The sequence below is a fragment of the Sus scrofa genome, chromosome 11 (assembly GCF_054392235.1).
Source record: "Sus scrofa isolate SSC_HxYL_T2T_F1_AM1 chromosome 11, Sscrofa_HxYL_maternal_Yorkshire_Landrace_v2.0, whole genome shotgun sequence".
Classification (NCBI taxonomy): Eukaryota; Metazoa; Chordata; class Mammalia; order Artiodactyla; family Suidae; genus Sus; species Sus scrofa.
Window position 1 is genome coordinate 8,296,711 of NC_139393.1, and position 20,529 is coordinate 8,317,239.

Sequence of the window (20,529 nt, forward strand, 5' to 3'; positions counted from 1 at the left end):
ACCTCAAATAAGACCATAAGGAAGGTCAGTGACTATAGTATAAGCAGTAAATTATTGTAATCAATTAGTTTGATTTGGTAAAAATTTAAAGTAAATTGAATGTGTTTGCATAGGGGCTGTCTGTAGATGAGAAAGGAATAAATTATGAAATCAATATGCACTGTGAAATATAGAAGGACTTGTCCCACAGAGACCTGAAGGATGGCAAGTCTGAAACTAAGCTTGCTGTTTTTGCCACCCGCCAAAAATTAGCCTGTCTTCTCTCTTCTTCCGGACCTGGTGATGGCACCACTTAGCTCCACATCCAAATAGCTGGTCACCAAATCCCGACAACTCTGTCTCCTTAATAACTCTAACCTGGGCCCTCCTTTCTCTCGCCATGGCCACTGCCCCATTCGACCTGTCATCATCATCACAGCAGACTCCTAACTTACCCCACCCCCGGCCCTAACCTCAAGTCCCAGCACATTGACTTCCCTTTGTTCATAGGGTGGTTTTGTTTAAAAAAAAACAGATCTCATTTCTACACATTCAGTATTTGTTCTAGGTGCTGGGGATGCGTTAGTGAACAAAACAAAGATATCTTCCTGTATAGAGTTAGAGTTTAATGGGAAGAGAAAGACAATAAATACAATGTTTTCTATGGTATCTGGAAGGTGATTAATGCTTTAGAGAAGAGGAAAGAACAAGCAAGGCATGAAAGATCAAGAGTGCGGAGTGTGTGTGGTTTAAATACTGTGGTTGGGCTGGGGCACATTGAGAGGTTGGCAGTTGCTCAAAGCAGAGAAGGGAGTGAGCCTGTGGACATCTGGGAAAGCACCTTCCTTGCAGACATCCCCTAAGGTGGAATGTACCTGCCAGAGGGTTCAAAGAGCGTGGGCCAGTGTAGCTAGAGCAGCGTAGGTGCTGCGTGAGGTCAGGGAGCTAAGGGAGGTCTGCACGTGGGCTGGAGCAGGATGGACCCGTTGCAGGGGTTGAAGCAGTGGTGACATGCTCTGACCTCCTCACTGCGCCGTCCCTCTGGTGATGACTCAGGCTGAGGGTAGCAGAAGAGGTTGTGAGAGGCTCTGATGTCTCTGTCCTGCTCAGAATCCTTCAGTGGATCCCTTGAGCTTTCTGACATATCTAAACTCTTCTGTGTGGCCCACAGAACACTTCAGGGTGGGCACCCTGCTGCTTTTTCCAGATTTGTCTCATCCTGGCTCTTTCACATCCCCAAGCCCTACTGTGTTCTGAGTAGATGGGCCTCTAACAAGCATCCTCACCCCGCGTGGCCCCATGCTCTGTGTAGGTGGTCTCTCCCTGCCTGAACACAGGGCCCTTCTGGGCCTTCACGAAGCATCTTCTCCTCAGGGGAGCCGTTCTCTCTTCTTGGAACCCCGAATCCCCAAAGCAGCCCATGTGTACTTCAGTGATGGGAACTGTACTCCTGAGTCAGAATGTGCTGTCCCCAGTCTGTCTCTCTCACCCGGCTCGGAACTCCCAGAGGACTGAAATAGAGCTTTTATTTCTGAGTCCCTAGTGGACACTGGATGGATAGGATGGGATCCCGATCCATCCAGTGTCCACTAGGGACAGTCATCAAAGCTTGAATTCTAGGGATCTCTCGTTCAGTTTAAAATTAGTTAAGATTTGGAAAATGCTTACAAACTAACCATGAGGTGTTAGCTTCTCCACTGTGGAGGAGAAGGCTAAAGAAGTGAGCCGGGGGACCACTCGTGAGCATGTGTACACGTCAGCTGCACAGGATGGCTATGTTGCTGGAAAGTTGAATATGAGAAAAAATGTTAGAAATGGCACTTCATTTGCCCATTGACCAAATATAATTTCAGAAACGCTTTATTTTCTTGTCATGCAATTCAATTAGCAGTAGCTTATGCTGTAATTTTTAAGTTCCTTAATGTTCATCTTTCCATTCCAGCCACTGACAGACAGATACATCATTTGGCTGAAAATGATTGATTGCTGTTTGGCAAAATACTGAGGAGAATCCTCTCAGAACATGCCTAAGCATCTCTTATCCCTGGTTTTCTAGTGTTACCTTGTTCGGTTTGGGTTGCAGTTTAGGGTCTCCTTTGCTTGACTTGAGAAACACTGGAGCTTGCTGACTGAATGTGTTAGACCAGAAGCGGATTTCTTACCCACCTCCTGTTGTTTTAGGGAAGCGTGGGATGCAGTTCCCTGACAATGACTAGAGACTGACTTCTCATCACCTGCAGCCTTTTGATGACAGGACCCAAGGACACAAATGTTCCCCTAAGTGTCCCTTCTTCACCAAAACCATTCCTCCACAAAGTAAACATGAAGCTATATGGAAAAAGAAACAAAAGCAACATTTTCTCTGAGATAGCTGGATATGAACATTACTCCAAGCCTGAAACGAGCATATTGTAATCAGTTTTAAATGAGTGAGAAGGTCCCTGGTAGGCATCTTATCAAACTTGTGACCACCCCAGGGGAAGCAGAAGCCTCTCTGCCACGACCCTGGGAAGGAGACATTCCAGACTGCCTTGACTCTTCCAGGAAAAGGGAGCCACTGCCTCACAAGGCCCTGCCTCAGGGAGCCCCTGAAGATGTGGATTCTATCCAAATATTAGAAAGCAGTTCCTTAGGTGACTCCAAATAGGCGTGCCACACTTCCAGGAAACAGAGTAAGCTGAATCCACGCATCCACTCCTACTCCCTCCTAAATAGAACTCTCCTAAACAACAGGAAAGGGCTGGTTCTTCCCCTGAAGACACAGGCCCCTGAGGATGAGGTGAGTGAGAAGAAACAGCAGCAATAAAATTTGGAAGTTAGAAAGCAGATAAACAGATTGTAAGTGACCTAGGAAACCCCCACCCCAAAAAAAGTAAGTCCTTACATCAGCTGTGGAAAAAACTGAGAGTCAGTTCATTTCATAAAGCAGAACCCACCTCCTAGCCCCTGCCCAGGCCCAAGAACTGGCGGCACTGCCTCCTAGGTGACTGACGGCCATACTTTCCCCTTCTAGCCAGGAAACAACAGTAAAATGCCAGTGATAATCTCTGGGGAGTTGAGATGAAATCCATTAAATAAGAAGATGAAAAATCCAGAGAACTAAAAGAATTCTTAGAAATTAAAATCGTGATTTAAAAGATGAACTATTCCATTAAAACTTAATGGAATAGTTGGAAGATAATATTCTCCCAGAAAGTAGAACAAAAAGACCCACCAAAATAAATAAATAAATAAATGAGAAAAGATAAAACAATAGGAAGTAAAATTGCCAAATATTAAGGGTACGAGAAAGAGAAGAGGGAAGAAAATAATCCAATAGGAGTTCCGTCATGGCTCAGTGGAAATGAATCTGGCTTGTATCCATAAGGACACAGGTTTGATCCCTAGCCTCGCTCAGTGGGTGAAGGATCCAGCATTGCCGTGAGCTGTGGTGAGGTCGAAGATGCAGCTCGGATCTGGTGTGGTTGTATCTGTGACTGTGACATAGGCCATTGGCTACAGCTTTGATTCACCACCTAGCCTGTGAACCTCCGTATGCTCCGGTGAGGCGAGGCCCTAAAAAAAGACAAAAGAAAAAAAAGAAAAGAATTCAGTAAATAGTTGAAAACATTTGCCAAAGCACTGAGAGAAAGAGAAAATTCCAGAAGTGTTCAGAGGAGGAAAACAAAACTCAGTTCACAATGCACTGTATTAGAATCCAGTGATAGATTTGGACTTCACCACAGCAGCACTGGAAGCTAGAAGGCAATGGGGCAAGTCCTTCAAAAATTTTAATAGTCTCCAATGTTGAATTCTGTACCCAGATAAAATGCTATTGAAATTTTGGGGTAGAATAATGCCCTTTTCAAGAAACTAGGTTTAAAAATATACTTCCCATATGTGTATCCTTCTCAGAAGGATTTTCTCAGTAAAATGAGGGAGAAAACTGAAAAGAAGAAAAATCAGGAAAACAGAAGATGCAGTGAAACAGAGGAGCAAATGGCATCCTTGGGACAAGAGTGGAGGAAAGCCCTGGAGGGGAGCAGGATATGTCACCTCAAAATATGCCTTTTTGGCATAAAGATTATTTCAGGCTGGTTATTTTTAAGAAATAGCCGATACAGGAGAAGTTCTGAAAAGCAAGTAAAAGTTACCCTTTGGTAAGAACAGTTTAAATTTATAAGGGAACTCTGCGTTTGCAGGGGCATCTCCACCCCCTGTGCTGAAGGGGAGAGTGACTCTGAATCTCTAGAGATTCTCATCAATGGAAAAGGCAATGACTTAAACCTGTGTGATGAACTTCCCTTGTTTGAGGTGCTTTGTCTGGAAATCTCCCGTAACTGGCTCCCCGACCCGCATCTTCTTTTGTCTGTAGCTGAAGATGGTGTTTAAGGTGATGACTTGGGCCTGTGGAGGAGTTAGTTTCCCTGAGTGTCTCCCATGTATGCAGAAGGTATATATGTTATTAAACTTGTTTGGTCTTCTCTTAATCTGTCTTTTATTATGGGAAGCAGGAATGGGGTCTTAGCCAAGAACCCATTGGAAGGATCTAGGAAAAATTATTTTTCCTCCCCCACAGACCAAAGATGGCTACTGGTACCCAGATACTGGGCACCCCTCAGAAGACAGAACCAGTGCTCGCTTCAGCAGCACGTATACTAAAATTGGAATGATACAGAGAAGGTTAGCATGAGGGTGTGAGGATGATGTGCAAATTCGTGAAGCGTTCCATGTTTTTGTGTGACTGGGTCACTTTGCTGTACAGGAGATAGTTGACAGAACACTATAAAACAACTGTAATGGGAAAAATAAAAATCAATGGAAAAAGAAAGAACCAATGGAATGACTCTCTGATGGAGCTGAATATCTTGAAAGGAGATTGAAATGGTTGGTTAAAGAATGCCAAGTACTTAGAAGCCGAAGTAAATGGGAGTCCAGTGTCGAAAGATAATTGAAAAACCAAGAGGAAGCAATGCAAGCATGCTTTTTAGAAACATGGACTAGATACCAAATAATCATCTGAAAGAAGGAAATGGCACAGCAGATTAAGGATCCCACATTGTCACTGCAGAGGCTTGGGTTACTGCTGTGGAGCAGGCGCCATCCCTGGCCTGGGAACTTCCACATGCTGCAGGCAAGGCCAAAAAGAAAAAAGAAGAAGGAGATTCACAAGCCTTCTGGGATGGAAATGAAGAGAGGGGTCAAGTTTCTTAAACCTGGAGAATTATTTGATTTGCCAAGCAACTGCATATAACTAAGGTAAAAATAAATTTTGTAAAAAGGAAAAGAAAAATAAGTAAAATGTAACTTCAAAAAAAAAATCCAGATTTTTCAGGTATTTGAAGATGACTGTTAAGTCTTCTCAGAGTTCCTTTTGTGGCTCACCAGGTTAAGAACCCAATTAGTATCCATGAGGATTCGGGTTCAATCCCTGACCTTGCTCAGTGGGTTAAGGGTCTGGTGCTGTGAGCTGTGGTGTAGGTCGAGGATGTGGCTTGGATCCTGCTATGCTGTGGCTGTGGTATAGGATGGCAGCTGCAGTTCCAATTCGACCCCTAGCCTGGGAACTTCCAAACAGAAAAAGAAAAGGAAAAAAAAACTCTTCTCCCAGGTAAACTATTCTAGTTTTCTCAGCTGTCCTTCATATGGATCTCATTTCAAGATATCCTGCCATCCTGGCATCCCTTCTGGAAAATGTTCCAGCTGCTCAGGACTGGGTACCTCAAGGCATCACACTGCCCACCAGTGTTTTACCCACTGGCATATTGCCTCCTCTGAAGCCATGTATCCCTCATTCTTTCCTTATAAATTTATGTTTTAAACCTAAATCCAAGGTTTTTATTCTTCTGAATTTCATTTCATTGTGTTTTTTTTTTTTTGCATTCTTATTCTTTTTGGTTAAAATAATTTTAAATGCTAATAATACCATCCAGTAAATTATCTCCCTCTCTCTCCGTCTCCCCCTCTCTCACCTTTGTGTCATCAGTAAATTTAACAGTATTTCTCTGTGTTCATCCAAGTCTTAGAGAAGATCCCTTGCACAGAGCACAGTGAGAACAGAGTTCTGAGTCACTAAACCTTCTCCTGGCTGAGATTCACTTGGCATTACTTGTTTCACTTTGAGAAGAGATGTTCATTCATTTGCTCAAAGATATAATACAAGGACACCTTTGGGAGAGGAATGGAAAAGAAAAGGTACTGGTAATAATTCCAGGAATTACTCCTTCTAAAGGGTCACAGCAGGACAATTCACATTATCCTTTAGTTGCATCTGGGTGAAGGGGCATGAATTTGTCATAGCTTTGCCCTGTAATAGACACCCCTACCCCTACCCCTACCCCTCCACATGGGCAGAGTGAAACAGTTTCCCTGTGTATCTGTTAGGAGCAAGCGTGAATAGGCCTTCCACAGCCACAGAGCCGTGATGCCATGCCCTCGAAGTATGGAAAGATGCCACACTTCATTACCTCTCAGGGACCCTGGAGCAGGGGACTTGAGGTTTCATTTGCAGTGACGGCCTCCTCCGGTCCCTGCTTCCTTGGCATTTTGTACTGGTGCCTGGATAAGTGTTAGGTTATTTTTCTGACAAGCTGAAAGATGAAGTCTGAGGTGAACAACTGGCTGATGACATAAATGTACTCAAATTCATCAAGCCTACACCATGCAGAACTGTTGATCCAGACCTAACCAAACTGATTTCAGAGTAGATGAAAAACTGATAGAGGAAAGACTATTTAAATCGCCCCATAGATGCCTTCAAAAAAGAACAGCTTTTGTCATAAGTATCCCAATAAATCTATCTGCTTTATGCATGGTAGAGATTTTAAAAAACATAGTATGAGTCTCCTCTGAATTAAGAAAATTTACACAGAAATGATTATCAGAATGAACTATAAATTACAATCAAATCCTTTTTTAGAGACTTCATCCCCAGCAATTAATCTGTGCACAGGAGACTGAATCCGTGTTTCCAAGCAGTAATTCCAAGGAGTTTAAAGGCTTTTCCTCAAGCTTTATCTCTTAAAGTATGAAGTATGTTTTAAAGTCAGTACCTCTAATGGCTGATCACCATGACCATCTTCTTAATCTAAGTCTGAAAACTTGGCCAGGTTTTCACTTCTGCCCCATTTTCTGCCATGAAATTTCCTTCCCAGAGATTAAATGTATCCGGAGAAAGGTAACACAGATGATGAATGGTATTATGGAGAGGTGAATCAAAGTGGGTCCAAAAAATTTTTATTTGAGGGAAATTTAAACGAGAGAAGATTAATTGACAGAACAAGTGAGTTGAAGGATTCTCAAAGTACCACAGAGAAATGTGCATGCCGAGGAGGAGACGTGCTTGTTATCTTTTTTATTGTTGGAGAACAGACACTTCATAAAGTAACAATAGCAGGCTTTTTCAACTGCTTCTTGAAAATTACTTTTTAAAGAGAGAAGTTCCATTAACCAGTGAGATCAGATTCATTGGGGTTTTGTAATAGAAGCCAGTGAATCTAAACCATAATATAAATCTTAAAAAACAATACCACGGGCAAATGGAGAGTGTCAGGCAGTTGGATTGGTTTGTGAAGTGCCTGTGATCTGAAAGCAGACACAAAATGAGTAATGGGTCTTGTGAGTTCTGAAATTTGAAATCAGCTCAGTCTATAGCTCTCTGACTTTTTTGGCTTGGGGGTAGGAGATGAGGAGCTTTGGATGGAAAGTTCAAGAAAACTCAGCAGTGAAAAGTTTCATCAGGCAAAGATGCACCTATCATTTGGAAAGAAACTGAGTCTTGACATGGATACTCTCTCACCCTCTACAATATGAGACAGTCCAGCAGGGGTTATAGCCAAAGTGAGTGGGAGTGCTGCCCAATGGCCAATTTAAAGGGTCTCTCCCATTGTTCTGATAGGGCCACCATAGCAGAAGATTCTCAAGAAATAACTTTTGATGTATTGAAATTTACAAATTTAATACTTGAAAAAGGAGTCAAAAGTAATGAGCAATTTAAATGAAAAAATATACTACCATACTAGCAAACAGTGCAGAGGGAACTTTACTAAGACGTAACTGATTAAATGAGAAAATAATTACCAGAGGAAAAAAGCAATATTGAAACAGCTTTGGGAAATCCAGTGTACTTCTGTAATTGCTGACAGTATGTATAAAAGCATCTTACCTGCAGGCTTCAGTGATACATACACCTATCACATGCATGATCACCGTTCCAGGTACCATCTATTCTGATATTTTCAAGGTCATCTCAAAGGATCCCTCCAAGCTCTAAACAGTTCCACAGTTCTGTCATTTGTTAAGCTATGAGAACATCCATTGTAGACTGCTGTGTACACTTATCTGTTAAGAATGCTTCAAGCTGCCATCCAGGCTTCCTGGGCTTGAATCCTGAACCTGCTGCTTAGTAACTTTGGCAAGTTCTTTAATATCTTTCTGTGCCTCAGTTTCTTCCCTGTGAAGGAACAATAATAATGGCTATCTCATAAAGTTATATTAAGATGGAGTAAATGAGTTAATATGTGTAAAATGCTTGGAATAGTGCTTGACACATAATAAGTCGATAAATGTTTGCTATTATAATAACATTTAAAAAAATGACCAACTCGCATAAGGAGTTTATCTTTCTTTCATTAACAAAAGTATCAGGATATAAGTGATTGCTGCATTGTTTAGCTTATCAGTGGTGTCTCAGGCACCTTTAATCTCACGTCACTTCACTGTCCTTACCATAATTGGCTTTCTGTCCTACAGCCCATGGCCTCATGGTCTCATAATGGCTGCTATCGCTCCAGATAGCTCACATCTCAACTGTGTTCAAAATCAGAAAGATCCACACCATCCAGGCAAGAGGAAAAGTAAGAAAGAAAAATGAGAGAGACAAGAGAAAAAGAGACTATCTCACAGTATTTTCACCTTTTATGAAAGCAAAATATTTTCCTAGAGCTCCTCTGCTGATTTCTGCTTATCTCATTGATCAAAACTGAGTCACATGACACCCCTGAAATCAAGGGCTCTCTGCCTTGATTTTTTTTGGCAGGGAAGAAAGGAGACAACCGTGGGTCCTCCACAATTATTCATTCCTTGTTATGCTCAGTGCTTTGTTTCTACTTTGGCTGTGGGAAGGACAGTCTGTCCTCAGAGCACTCATGTGAATTAATCAATAACTACAGATCTTTTATAACATGCGAGGTCACTGATGCCACCTCTAAATTCTTTCTGCCTTCATGATACTTGAAAGCTCAATGTCTTCTTCTAAAAGGCTGTTCAGACTCCCACTAGAATACACAAGGATACCCATTGGAGTCCTCAGCCAGTCAGCTTTGGTTGAGTCCCTGCTCTCTAATGGGCCTCGTGAGGCTCCAAAGGAGGCACCCTTGACTCTGGATTGTACACATCTGAATGAGAAAATAAGAGCTGCACACATCACGCATCAACTCCATGCTCAACCCTCCTGGAGCCCAGAAAAGGGAGTGATTAAATGGCCTGGCACATAGAGAGGTTCCCATGGAGGATTTATTGAGGTCACAATGAATGGGGAGAATTTATATGCGCCAAGGAGAAGAGGGGAGAACTCCTGACAGGAAGGTTGGTCTACGAAAAGGCTCCTGGTTGGAGCGAACAGGGTGTGGGAGGGGCATTCATTCTTATCCTTTTGTGATTTTTATGTTTTTCCTCTTAGAACTTGGAAGAAGCTGCCCAAAGTTGAGAACATGCCAAACATTAGCATTAATAATGCTGTGAATTCTCCAAATGTGAATTACATCCGCTGGAAAGTGCACGGAGACTGGGTTACTCAGGTAAAAAAAAAAAAAAAAAAAAAGTTTAAATGTGAATTATAATTGGTCAGCCTGCCTCTCCACTATCACAGGGACAATGAAATAGGATATCACAGGTACAATCAAATAAATAACAGTACATATGTTCTTTAATGTCACCACTGGTCCTGAGGTAACTTCGTTAACCTAGCTGAAAACAAATAAAAATAAATGTCCCATGAGATACCAGAATGGCACAAAGGTTGATAAATATCACATTTCTAGAAGTGAGTGAAAATAATCAATTTGAACTTCCTGGCATGTTTGTTTTGGGAGTTTTGCACCATGGTCTGAAGATAGCAGATGTGTTTTCCTTTCTCTCGTAGAAGCTAGCACCAACTCAGATGACCCAAGTGTCTTGGGGCCCATAATGTGACTCTAGACCTGAGAGTTGTTTCCCTGGGATTTCTCTGGCTCTGACAAGTGAAATTCGTGTTTCCCAAGTGCATGAAAAAGCAGAACATTGTCCTTTATGTTCAGTCAGCCCATTATAACCAAGAAAAATGCAAACATATGTCCACACTAAAACTTTTACATGAATGTTCCTAGCAGAATTATTCATAATAGCCAAAAAGTAGAATAGTTCAAATGTCCATCACCTGATGAACAGATAAACCCAATTTGGTCCATCGGTACAACAAAATATCATTTGACACTAAAAGGAATGAAGTAATGATACATGCTGTAACATGAACGACACTCGAAAGCATTATGCTGAGTGAAAACAGCCTGTCACAAAAGACCCATGTCATATGATTCCATTTATATGAAATGTCCGGGATAGGCAAATCCACATGGATAAAAAAGCAGATTAGTGGTTGCCTAGAGATGAGGAAATCGGGAGCAAATGGGGAGTGGATTTTAATAGGTATGGGGTTTCTTTTTGAAGTGATGCAGATGTTTTAAAATTGAAAATGGTGATGGTGCACAACTCTGAATACGCTAAAACCCATAAAATCATACACTTTAAATTGAGAGAAAAAAAAATACAACCCAGAGGAGTTCCCTGGTGGCCTATCGAGTTAAGGATCGAACATTGTCACTGTGGTGTCTCGGGTCACTGCTGTGGCACTGGTTCAGTCCCTGGCCTGGGAACTTCCACATGCCATGGGCATGGCTCCCACCAAAAAAGACAGCCCAGAAACCAAATGCAGAGTGGACATGCAGGAGGGAGGGCCAGGTCCTTCAGGATTGATGAGAAATCTCTCGGAGGACAAACAGCTCATCTCTTTTTAAACACATCAGGTTTAAACTAGGTAGAGATATTTTTAATAAGAAGACTTATGCAAGAAAAGAAAGGCAGGAAATATTGGATGAATGGAAAAGAGCCTAACTTATTTGCTAAGTGAAAATGAAAATTAAAGAAGGAGAAAAATGAACTCAGAAAATGGCACTTGTCTAGAAGATGAAGATCCACAAAATTTCAAACTTAAAGAGAATAGAATACCACTCTTACAGTAGAAAGGAAATGTGAATTATAAGAAAGCTAGATGTAGGAGTTCCCTGGTGGCTCAGCGTGTTAAGGATCTAACATTGTCGCTGCTCTGGTGAGGGATGAATCCCTGGCCCAGGAACTTCTGCATGCCTGGAAGGAAGGGAGGGAGGCGGGGAGGAAGGAAGGAAGAAAGAAAAAGAAGGAAAGAAAGACAGGTATTAAAGGAAAACAGTAGTCTGGCTGAATAAGCACTTGTAAAATTGCCGCATAATATGATATATTTCTCAAAGTTGGTTGGAACAACGTTTCTTCCTTCAACTTGTTTGAGGTACAATTTACCTATCATAAAATTCACCCATTTTAAGTGTACAATTAATGACTGTAGATAAGGTAACCGAGCTGTGCAGTTTTCACCACAATCCAGTTTAAGAACATTTCCATCACCCCAATTAGATCCCTCTTAACCACGTGCAGTTAATCCCAGTTCCTCCTTCCAGCTCAGGCAACCACTAATCTTTCTATTTCTATAGACTTGCTTTTTTAGCCATTTTCTGTAAATAGAATCATATATGACCTTTTGTGCCCAGCTTCTTGCACTTAGCAAAGTGGAGCTGTGCTTTTATGGAGTGTAGACACTTTGTCTCCCTGATTTACCACCCCCCAGATGGCCCTCCTGGCCAGCCCACCTTCTCTGACTGCCCTCTTCAGTCCTTCCAGAAGTGGAAGGAACAGAACTGAGACCCAGAGCCGGTGCTGCCCAGGGATGACCACACACAGAAGCGGGGGTGGGGAGAAAACAAGGCCCGGCAGAGAGCCACTGTCAGGTGGGAGAATTCCCCGGGGCTGCGTCCTTCTTTCTCTCCCTGCACTTCAGAGCCTGTGTTCAGGACCTTCCTGAGGGGTCACCTGCTTCCAGGGAGCCTGTTCCCATGGGGAAACGGCAGAGGGCAGTTCTGGGCTCAGTGGACTGCTCTGGACCACACCCCAACTCCAGAACCCACCCCCCTTCCTCCCAACTCTTTGGGTCTGTGGTTTCCGCATTCCGTGGGGGTTCAACTCAGGAGTTCTCTCTCTTCTCTTCTCCTCCTCTAAACCAGGCATAGTGCCTGGAAGGTCCAAACAGTAGGGAATCACCCTGTGTAACTAACACGGTGCTCTGTCAACAGTGTGGTGGCTTTGCCCCAGGTTTACATGCTCATATTCTTACTAAGGACTTCTGCAGCGGGAGAAGGTGGCCTGAGGGCAGAGGAACTCCTCAAATCCACCGAGTCTGGTTCCTTGCCCCACAAATGGCCCTGGCCCCCATTCAGGGTCCTGTCTGAAAGCTCTGGTTCCCCAATCCCAACACATCTGCCTCAAAGCCTGGTGCTCCACTTCCAAAGAGAGCAGGAAAGAGGCCTTTATCCTTCCCAGTACGACACTCAGCATAGCTTCCAATTTAACTCTGATTTACAGTGAAAAATACGCTGGTTTCTCTGTGAAACCCCCGCGGCTGTGCAGGCAGCATTCTGATTTTCTCAGAAATATCTAAACAAGGTCGTAGACACTTCCGCACGGTCTATCAGATAGGCCACGCAGGAATCACTTGTTCTGGTGTTAGCCTTGAGCGAGCATAAAGGGAAACAGTCCCCATGCACTTGGCACCACCTTGCCACCTGCCCGCGTCCGCCCACACGCAAATGCAGTTTTGAAAGACGCACCTGTCCTGTGGACAGGGCGTTCCTTTCTCCCTCTTGAAATGTGTGTCGAAACATCACCTTATATATAGTTACCAACTCTTCTTCACCTGCTGTGTGATCTTCATATTAATTTGCATTTTCTTTTTTTTTTTCATCTCTAGCTGAACTACTACGATTCTATCAACGCCGTTATCTCAAGCTCCAATCATGAGCCCACTGCTCTAGTCATAGGTACTGCTTACATACACTTCTCTCAGGTTCACCGTGTGTGTGTGTGTGTGTGTGTGTGTGTGTGTGTGTGTGTCAGATCCTTGGCTGTCTCCCACCTTTAGAATCTTTGCATTGCCACAGGCATCCCATACTTTGATAATAACTCCCAGTGCAGCTCAAAATGGGACAACCTCCCACTGCTGAGTTTTATAAGCCTCACGCTAAGCTGTTGGAGAGACAGAGGGAGGGAGGCACGCCTTTCACAGGCTTTACGTGTACCAAAAACTCGATTGATATTTGTTGAGGTGAAATAAGAGCAAAATCTGCTCCAGGCAATCTCAGGCCATACCATTTGAGCAGCCCTGATGTGCTACATGATATAAAATATACAGCGATATTGACATAAAACAGTGGTTGGGGCATTTGTATGAAGGGGGATTTGGGAGTTTCTAAGAATTCAAAATTCATGCTGGATATAACATTTGTCAGTAATGGCAACAGGAAGACCCAGAACCTGAAGACGTTTGGATTTTCTAGAAGCTGAACTTGGATCAAGTGAATTCAGAGAAAGGCCAAGGGAGAACCCAGGTCCCAATCCAGCCCTCCCTCTTAGAGCCCCCAGCCCCAGCAGTCTGGGCAGGGGTTTGACCAGGCTGAACCTGGGTCTTTGGCATAGGGCATGTGGCAGGGCAAGTCTGGGCTGTTCACTCAGAGTCATTTTGTCTGGACCAGACTGAGGACGTATATCCTGGCACCAGATGAACTCTGAAAAGTTGGCTGAACCAGGAACCAATTCCTTTACATTAGATTATCCCCTGAATACCAGCTCATGGTCTGAAATAGACGCAACCTCTAACTCACCCTGGAGGATTCCACCTAGAACACTTAGTGCCAGGCACTATGCTAAGTTCCTGCCGTGTATTGTGGGGGGGTTTTAATTTTTTTTTTTTTTAACAGCCAGACCTGTGGCACATGGAAGCTCTGGGCTACTGGTCCAATCAGAGCTGCAGGTGCAGGCCTGTGCCACAGCCACAGCAACACGGGATCCGAGCCACATCTTGTGACAACACTGGATCCTTAACCCACTGCACAAGGCCAGAGATTGAACCTGCATCCTCACGAACACTATACCAGGTTCTTAACCCACTGAGCCACAATGGGAACTCCCTTGTATCATTTTATTTCATCACCATAATAATCTTAGATTAGATTCTACTATTAGCTCCATCTCACAGGTGAGTAAACTAAGGTGCAGAATAATTAAACCGTCCTGGGGTATCGTTCAGGATGTGTGTGTGTGTGTGTGTGTGTGTGTGTGTGTGTGTGTGTGTGTTGAACGAAACCCAACTCAGACTGACACAAGCGAAAAGTTGAATTCGTTGGTTGTTTCATATAGCCTGAGAAGGGCAGGAAAGCAGCTCTGAGCTGGGAGCTACTAGGAGCAGGGACTCAAATGCTGCTCCACTTCTGTTTTTCTCCCACCTGATTCCCTCTGCACATCGGTCCCCCCAGGTGACAGCGAGCCCAGCCTCACACAGCTTAGCCACCAACAGAGCCCAGCTGATGCTCCTGGTCCCTCATTCAACCACCCCTGGGAAGGTTCTCATTGGCCAGTTTGGCCCATCTTTGGGAAAATCATTATCCAAGTGACCAAGGGAGGGCAGGGACAAAAAGAACCTGGCAGTGCCCATTCAAACCACCTGATTAGTGTGTGGGAGGGGGTGCTTTCCAGAGTGGGAACAGAGAGAGGGGGTTACTAACTACAAAAGTTAAAGAATGGCTACTGCCTGAGCCATGCAACTTGGACCTGGAAGGCCAAGAACTTGAACTCAGGTCTGTCTCCAAAACCTGTGCTTGTAATCGCCAGACTACAACAATGATGTCACTTGGGAGCCTGTTAGAAATGCAAAGTGTTGGAGTTCCTATTGTGGCTCAGCGGGTTACAGACCCAATGTAGTGTGCACGACTATACAGGTTTGATCCCTGACCTCACTCAGTGGATTAAGGATTGGGCTACACCACAAACAGTGGTGTAGGTTATAGATGTGGCTTGGATCCTGTGTTGCTGTGCGTGTGGCGTAGGTCTGCACCTGCAGCTCCAATTTAGCCCTAGCCCCGGAAACTTCCATGTGCTGCAGGTGCTACCATAAAAAGAAAAAAAAAAGGAAAGAAATGCAAAGTGACAGCCACCCCTTCGATTACTGAATCAGGCTGCCTTTGAAAAGATCTGCGGGTACCTTGTGTACATGTCAAGTCCAAGGGGCCTCCTTTAATGACAATAGTATGTTTTTTGCTAATTTTTCTATCTTTTCTGTGTTAGTCTGTCTTTATAATTATTTTGTAATAACTTGCCCTTTGAAGATCCTAATTCTTCACACTTACTTTATTAAACTTCACCCTGATTTGTGAAGTTCTTGAGAGTGTGTTGGAAAGTCCCATCCAATTATTCAACGTCAATATTATCATATTTAATTTTCAAGCTGATGCTGGTGATGCCTCCTTACATGTGCTTGGTACTTACTAATTTATAAAGAACTTCCATATTCATCAGTGGTTCTGTCTTGGCTGCCCTTAGGAATTATCTGGGGGACTTTATAAAGTCTTATTACTACCTGGGTCTTGCCCTCAGAGATTCTGGCTTAATTGGTTTGGGATAAAGCCTGGGCATTGGGACTTTTAAAAGCTCCCCCAATGATTCTAATACATGGTCAAGATTAAAAGCACTGTTCAAGGGCTGTGACCCAAGCGTTTGTGTTTTTTTGTTTTTTGTTTTTGTTTTTGTCTTTTAGGGCCGCACTCGTAGCATATGGAAGTTCCCAGGCTAGGGGTTGAATTGGAGCTAGAGCTGCCAGCCTACACCACAGCCACAGCAATGCAGGACCTGAGCCACATCTGTGACCTACACCACAGGTCACAGCAACACCGGATCCTTGAGCCACTGATGGAGGTTAGGGATGGAACCTACACCCTCATGGATGCTAGTCAGATTCGTTTCCGCTGAGCCACGATGGAAACTCCTCTGTATTTTTTAGACACTTCCTAGTGACTTTAATTTGCAGCCAAGGTTGAGAACCATTCTCATGTATTATATTAATGATTTGATCTTCACGGTATCAAGTGTACCCACTCTTATCCTACAGGTGAGCACATGCAAGTTCAAAGAGATTTGCCCATCAGGTCACTTAGCTGGAAGAAGTGGAATTGGGACCTGACTCCAGTTTTTCTGACCTCAGTGCCCTATTCCCTAGACCTGGGTTGGTAAGGCCCTGTCCCTCAGGCCTTGGAGTTTGTTTGGGGACAGCTTCGTTTCAAAAGGAGATTCTGACCCTGGAGCGGAATAAGTCTCTGAAACGTCATCATTCACCCTAGAGCAGCGAGAAAGCTGTAGCCGGTAGAGGGCGCCTCTGTCTTTGGGGTGGGGTCCCTGCATGCCCAGCAGTAGCAGCAGCCGCCTGAGAAAGGACCAGTGAGGAGCCCAGACCCAGACACGCAGGTCTGCCCCCTGCCCAGTGGAAGCGGGGGAGAGAGAGGCTGGGGAGGCAGGGATTGGATGTTCATCACCGAGGGGGAGTTACGACTTGGGTCTCTTCTTACATGAGACCTTCTCAGGTATTTCATTCGCTGGAATGATCTTCACCTTTTCTGCCTCCCCCTCTCAGAGCCATCCCTGGCCCCACTCCTGGATTTTAAGGGCCTGCTTTCACCAAGCAGTGCATTCGTAAGTGAATAAAATATGTAACACCATCTTCGGCAGCTCACAAGTCATCCACCCACGTAATGACAACAGCCATTTCTTTTATGAAGCCTTACCACCGAGCTGGGCCCGAGCATTTCTGAGCTCTGGAGAAGCTGAAACCTCAGGGTTTTTTTTCCTCCTCTCCTTCAGAATCTCATTCTAGTCGCCACGGAACATCATGGAAAATCAGTAATGAGTCATGCCCAAGGTCTCAGCCGCCTGTGAGACACCTGCTTGCTTCTTTCTTGACAGGAATCTTACAGCAGCCCTGTCCACCTCTGATTCGCAGCCTTCAAACCACATTGTCTTTCAAGGAAAGCTTCCTTGGTAAATTTCTGATTCACTGACATTGAAATCACTGAAGTGTTGGAAAGAGATGTGCTCTGGGTAAGAAGTCGCTTGGGAATTTTCATTAGACTTTCTTGGAACTAAGAAGTGGTCGTTTTCTAGAACCGTGATGGATATGAATCTTAAGAAACTGAAAGCCAGCCTCCAGAAGCAGCTCAAAACTCAGTGTTTGTTATGACAGAACAAAAATCAGCGAGCCCAGAAGAAGGATCTCCAGGCTCTAGCCCTGGCTCTGCTGCTCATAGAGCTGTGACCTCAGGCCTCAGCCCCCTCTCCAGTTCAGTGAGGAAGTTGGACATGAGCCCAAAGTCACAGATCTTCCTTTTGCTCTAAGCCCCTGTCCCTCCCTTCCTTCACCTCACATCATGGGAAGCAGAGGCCGCTACAGCTCTGAACCCCTGTTAGTGTGTCTAGAAACCTAGATAGCTCAACTATAGAATTCCTCCACCCCGGCCCCTCGCAACATCGTTGAAGTTTCTGTTTCTCTCCGGAAGGAGAATGGGGAGGAGCCCTTAGAGCAGAACTCCTGGAAAGACTTGCCCTTTCTTACGCCTGTCCTCCAAGTTGGTCTAAGACCCACTCCAACCCAGCTGTGTCCCTCCACGCCATTAAAGTCACTCTTGTAAGGGCCACCAGTGCCCCTCCTGCTGCTGAAATCAGTGACCGGTCCTCGTCCCACTTGCCCTCTCAACACGAGCCGCAGGTCCCTTGGCTTCCTCCCTGCAGTCCTCTCACTTGGCGTGAGGACTCCACCTCTCATGGTTTCCCGTCCTTCCTGCCTGTAGCCCCTTCTCGTTCTCCCTTACTGGTCGTCTGCATCGCCATGACTCGTGTCTATGACGCAGTGACGGAGCCCCCAGCATTCAGTCTTTGGTCCTCTTCTCTTCCACATCTGCACCCCCGCGATGAGCGCTCCGCTACCACTGCTGTCAATTCCCAAAAGTACATCTCTGGCCCAGCCCCCTCCCTGAACTTCTCTCTGGTATTTCCAGCTGCCTTGGATCTATCTCCCAAGGGCACCTCCACTTGGGTAGCTCATGAGCATCGAAATTAAACCCAAACCTGAATCCAGATCTTCTTCCTCCCACCGTCTTCCCCATCTCATTTGGCTCGAAGTCCATTCTTCCAGTTGCTCTGGCCAAAGTCTGATGGTCACCCTTGACTCCTCTCTCACAACCCATCTAACTTGCTGGCCCTACCTTCATAACACACCCAGACTCTGGCTGCTGCTCCCCAGCCCCACTGCTACCCTCTAGTGAGAATCACCACCCTCTCTTCCCTGGGTTCCTGAAACAGCCTCGCTCCTCTCCCTGCCTCCATCCTGCCCTGTCGTCTCTTCTCCATGAAGCAGCCAGAGATACCCTGTAAAACGAGAAGTCAGACCTGTCCAAATCCTCCAGTGGGCCCCCATCTCAGTAAAAGTCGGAGTCCTTGGGGGACCTGTGTGTCACCCCAACCCTTGCGTCTCTGGCTTGGTCTCCTCCTTCCCTCCTTCCCTCACTCAGTCACACTGGCTCCTTCAGTATATTTAGAATGTTTTCACTGCTTCTTCCTTGTGCCTGGAAAGTTCTCCCTAAAAATGTCTGCATTGCTCACTCCCTCAGCCTCTTGAAGTCTTTGCTCAAATGTCACTTCTCAGTGAGGCCTCCTTGTCTGCTCTGTTCTATATGGCAACAGCCCAGCTCCTGGCTCTGGCATTCCCTATCCTTCCTACATTGATCTGCCCTTATTTTGTTTTGTTTTGTTTTGTTTTGTTTGATTAGGGGCACACCTGCAGCATATGGAGGTTCCCAGGCTCGGGGTCATATTGGAGCTGCCGCTGCTGGCCTACACCACAGCCACAGTAACACAGGATCTGAGCCAGGTCTGTGACCTACACCCCAGGTCTCAGCAACACCAGATCCTTAACCCACTGAGCAAGGCCAGGGATCAAACCCACATCCTCATGGGTACTAGTCAGGTTCGTTTCCGCTGCACCACGACAGGAACTCTCCCACTCTGCCCTTGTTTAAATCGATGCATCTAATCATCTTTTAATATACTATATAATTTATCTATTGTGTTTGTTTTTTGTCATCCTCCCTCATCAGAAGACAAGCCCCTCAAAGGCAAGGGTTTTGTCTGTTTCCTTCACTGTTTTGTCCCTAACACTTAGAATAGTGCATGGCACGTAAATAGGTGCTCACTAAATATTTATTGAATGGATTTATTTGTGAAGTCAGAATTCCTAACAAATCCATCTCTCTCCCAAAGCAGTGCTCTAAATCCTGACGCACCAGAGAGCAGGGATCCTGAAGTGACAAGCTCTCCAAGTGTTTCCTCCTCTGCCCTTTTCCTTCTCTCTCCCCATCCGCCCCCTCAACACTCCCCCACCATGTCCTCCACCCACGTCATTGCTCATTCGGATATGTATGTGTCCCCCCACACACACACTCTCGCACTCCTCCACTCTCTAGCACCCCCACCTCTGAATGGTCTCTGAGAGACTATAATCCTGTCAGGAGCGGGTAGATGGTTCACCCCATTCCACAGCCCCCTTCCAAGTAGTTCTAGTCTCCATTTCTGGTAGGAGCCCTTCCACCGCCCCTTAGGGACCCCCCTTTACATACTCCTGGGCCTCAGAACTCAGCTTCAGGTCAGCCAGCTATTCCCACATAGGGTCACCCCCAGCAAGAGGAAGAGACCATGAAGAGAAGAGGCCAACAATGGACAGAGGCTCTGCAACATAGGAAATGCTTTCAGGTGCATCTCTTTACTTACAGTGATGGGAGGCAGGAACCTCTTGCTTCTTTTGGTTATTCACAGACATGAAAGGGAACACATCTTGGTCAAGACCAGAGAAAGACCAGGCTGGGCTTCGAATGTCTTTTCTCCTGCAGACCTGAGCAGGGTTCCACTTTGTGACAGCAGATCTGTGGGCTTCTGCCATGCTGAGGAAACTGATGGAGTGAAGGCAATAAAACATAGGGAGGGATAAGCAAGAGAGGCCCCAAGGTCAACCTCGAAATAGGAAGAGTGAAGGACTGAGCTTTGGGGGGACATACTCACCTCACTGCTGAGCCCCTGGGATGCTCTGAGCCCATGACTGTGGATGTGGCCTCTGGGTCAGCCCTGATTCTGGAAGCCACAGTGAATAGTCAGAATTCACCTTCCACCAGGACCTCAGCACCTGAAGACTGATCTGTTAGTGTGCTGGGATCTGAACCCGCCTTGTATCTCCTCTACGTTTCCATGGTGATTGCTTAAACTTTTCATCATCCTTCTTTCAGACCTTGAGGGAGAGCAATGCTCTCTGGTTTCCATGACAACCACTTAAACATGTATCTCTGTCTGGCTCCGTTGGAAAAG

At 45.1% G+C, this 20,529-nt stretch overlaps 1 protein-coding gene, 1 long non-coding RNA gene and 1 other non-coding gene across 9 annotated transcripts in view; 2 read left to right on the forward strand and 1 right to left on the reverse strand.

Annotated features, from left to right (window-relative positions):
- Positions 1–20,529, forward strand: part of LOC102159067 (cilia- and flagella-associated protein 337) — a 135,413-nt gene that overhangs the window by 60,073 nt on the left and 54,811 nt on the right. For 6 of the 7 annotated variants that reach the window (XR_014819038.1, XM_084981304.1, XM_084981301.1 and 3 more), the window contains 2 exons: positions 9,638–9,755; positions 13,049–13,118. Coding sequence is in view for 6 of the 7 variants with exons in the window: in XM_084981304.1 (XP_084837430.1) it covers positions 9,638–9,755; positions 13,049–13,118 (188 nt within the window). In the remaining variant the exon portion in view is untranslated. Of the gene's footprint in view, positions 1–8,757; positions 9,544–9,637; positions 9,756–13,048; positions 13,119–20,529 lie in introns of those variants that run through there. The other variant, XM_084981305.1, reaches the window with a different exon arrangement.
- LOC146398508 (U6 spliceosomal RNA) lies at positions 4,593–4,696 on the forward strand. Its single transcript, XR_014820143.1, has one exon. It is a non-coding gene; the product is annotated as a U6 spliceosomal RNA (small nuclear RNA).
- On the reverse strand, positions 5,825–20,370 carry LOC110255802 (uncharacterized). The gene is made up of 3 exons (XR_002336647.2): positions 20,230–20,370; positions 19,942–20,120; positions 5,825–8,410 (listed from the first exon to the last, which is right to left on the reverse strand). It is a non-coding gene; the product is annotated as an uncharacterized LOC110255802 (long non-coding RNA).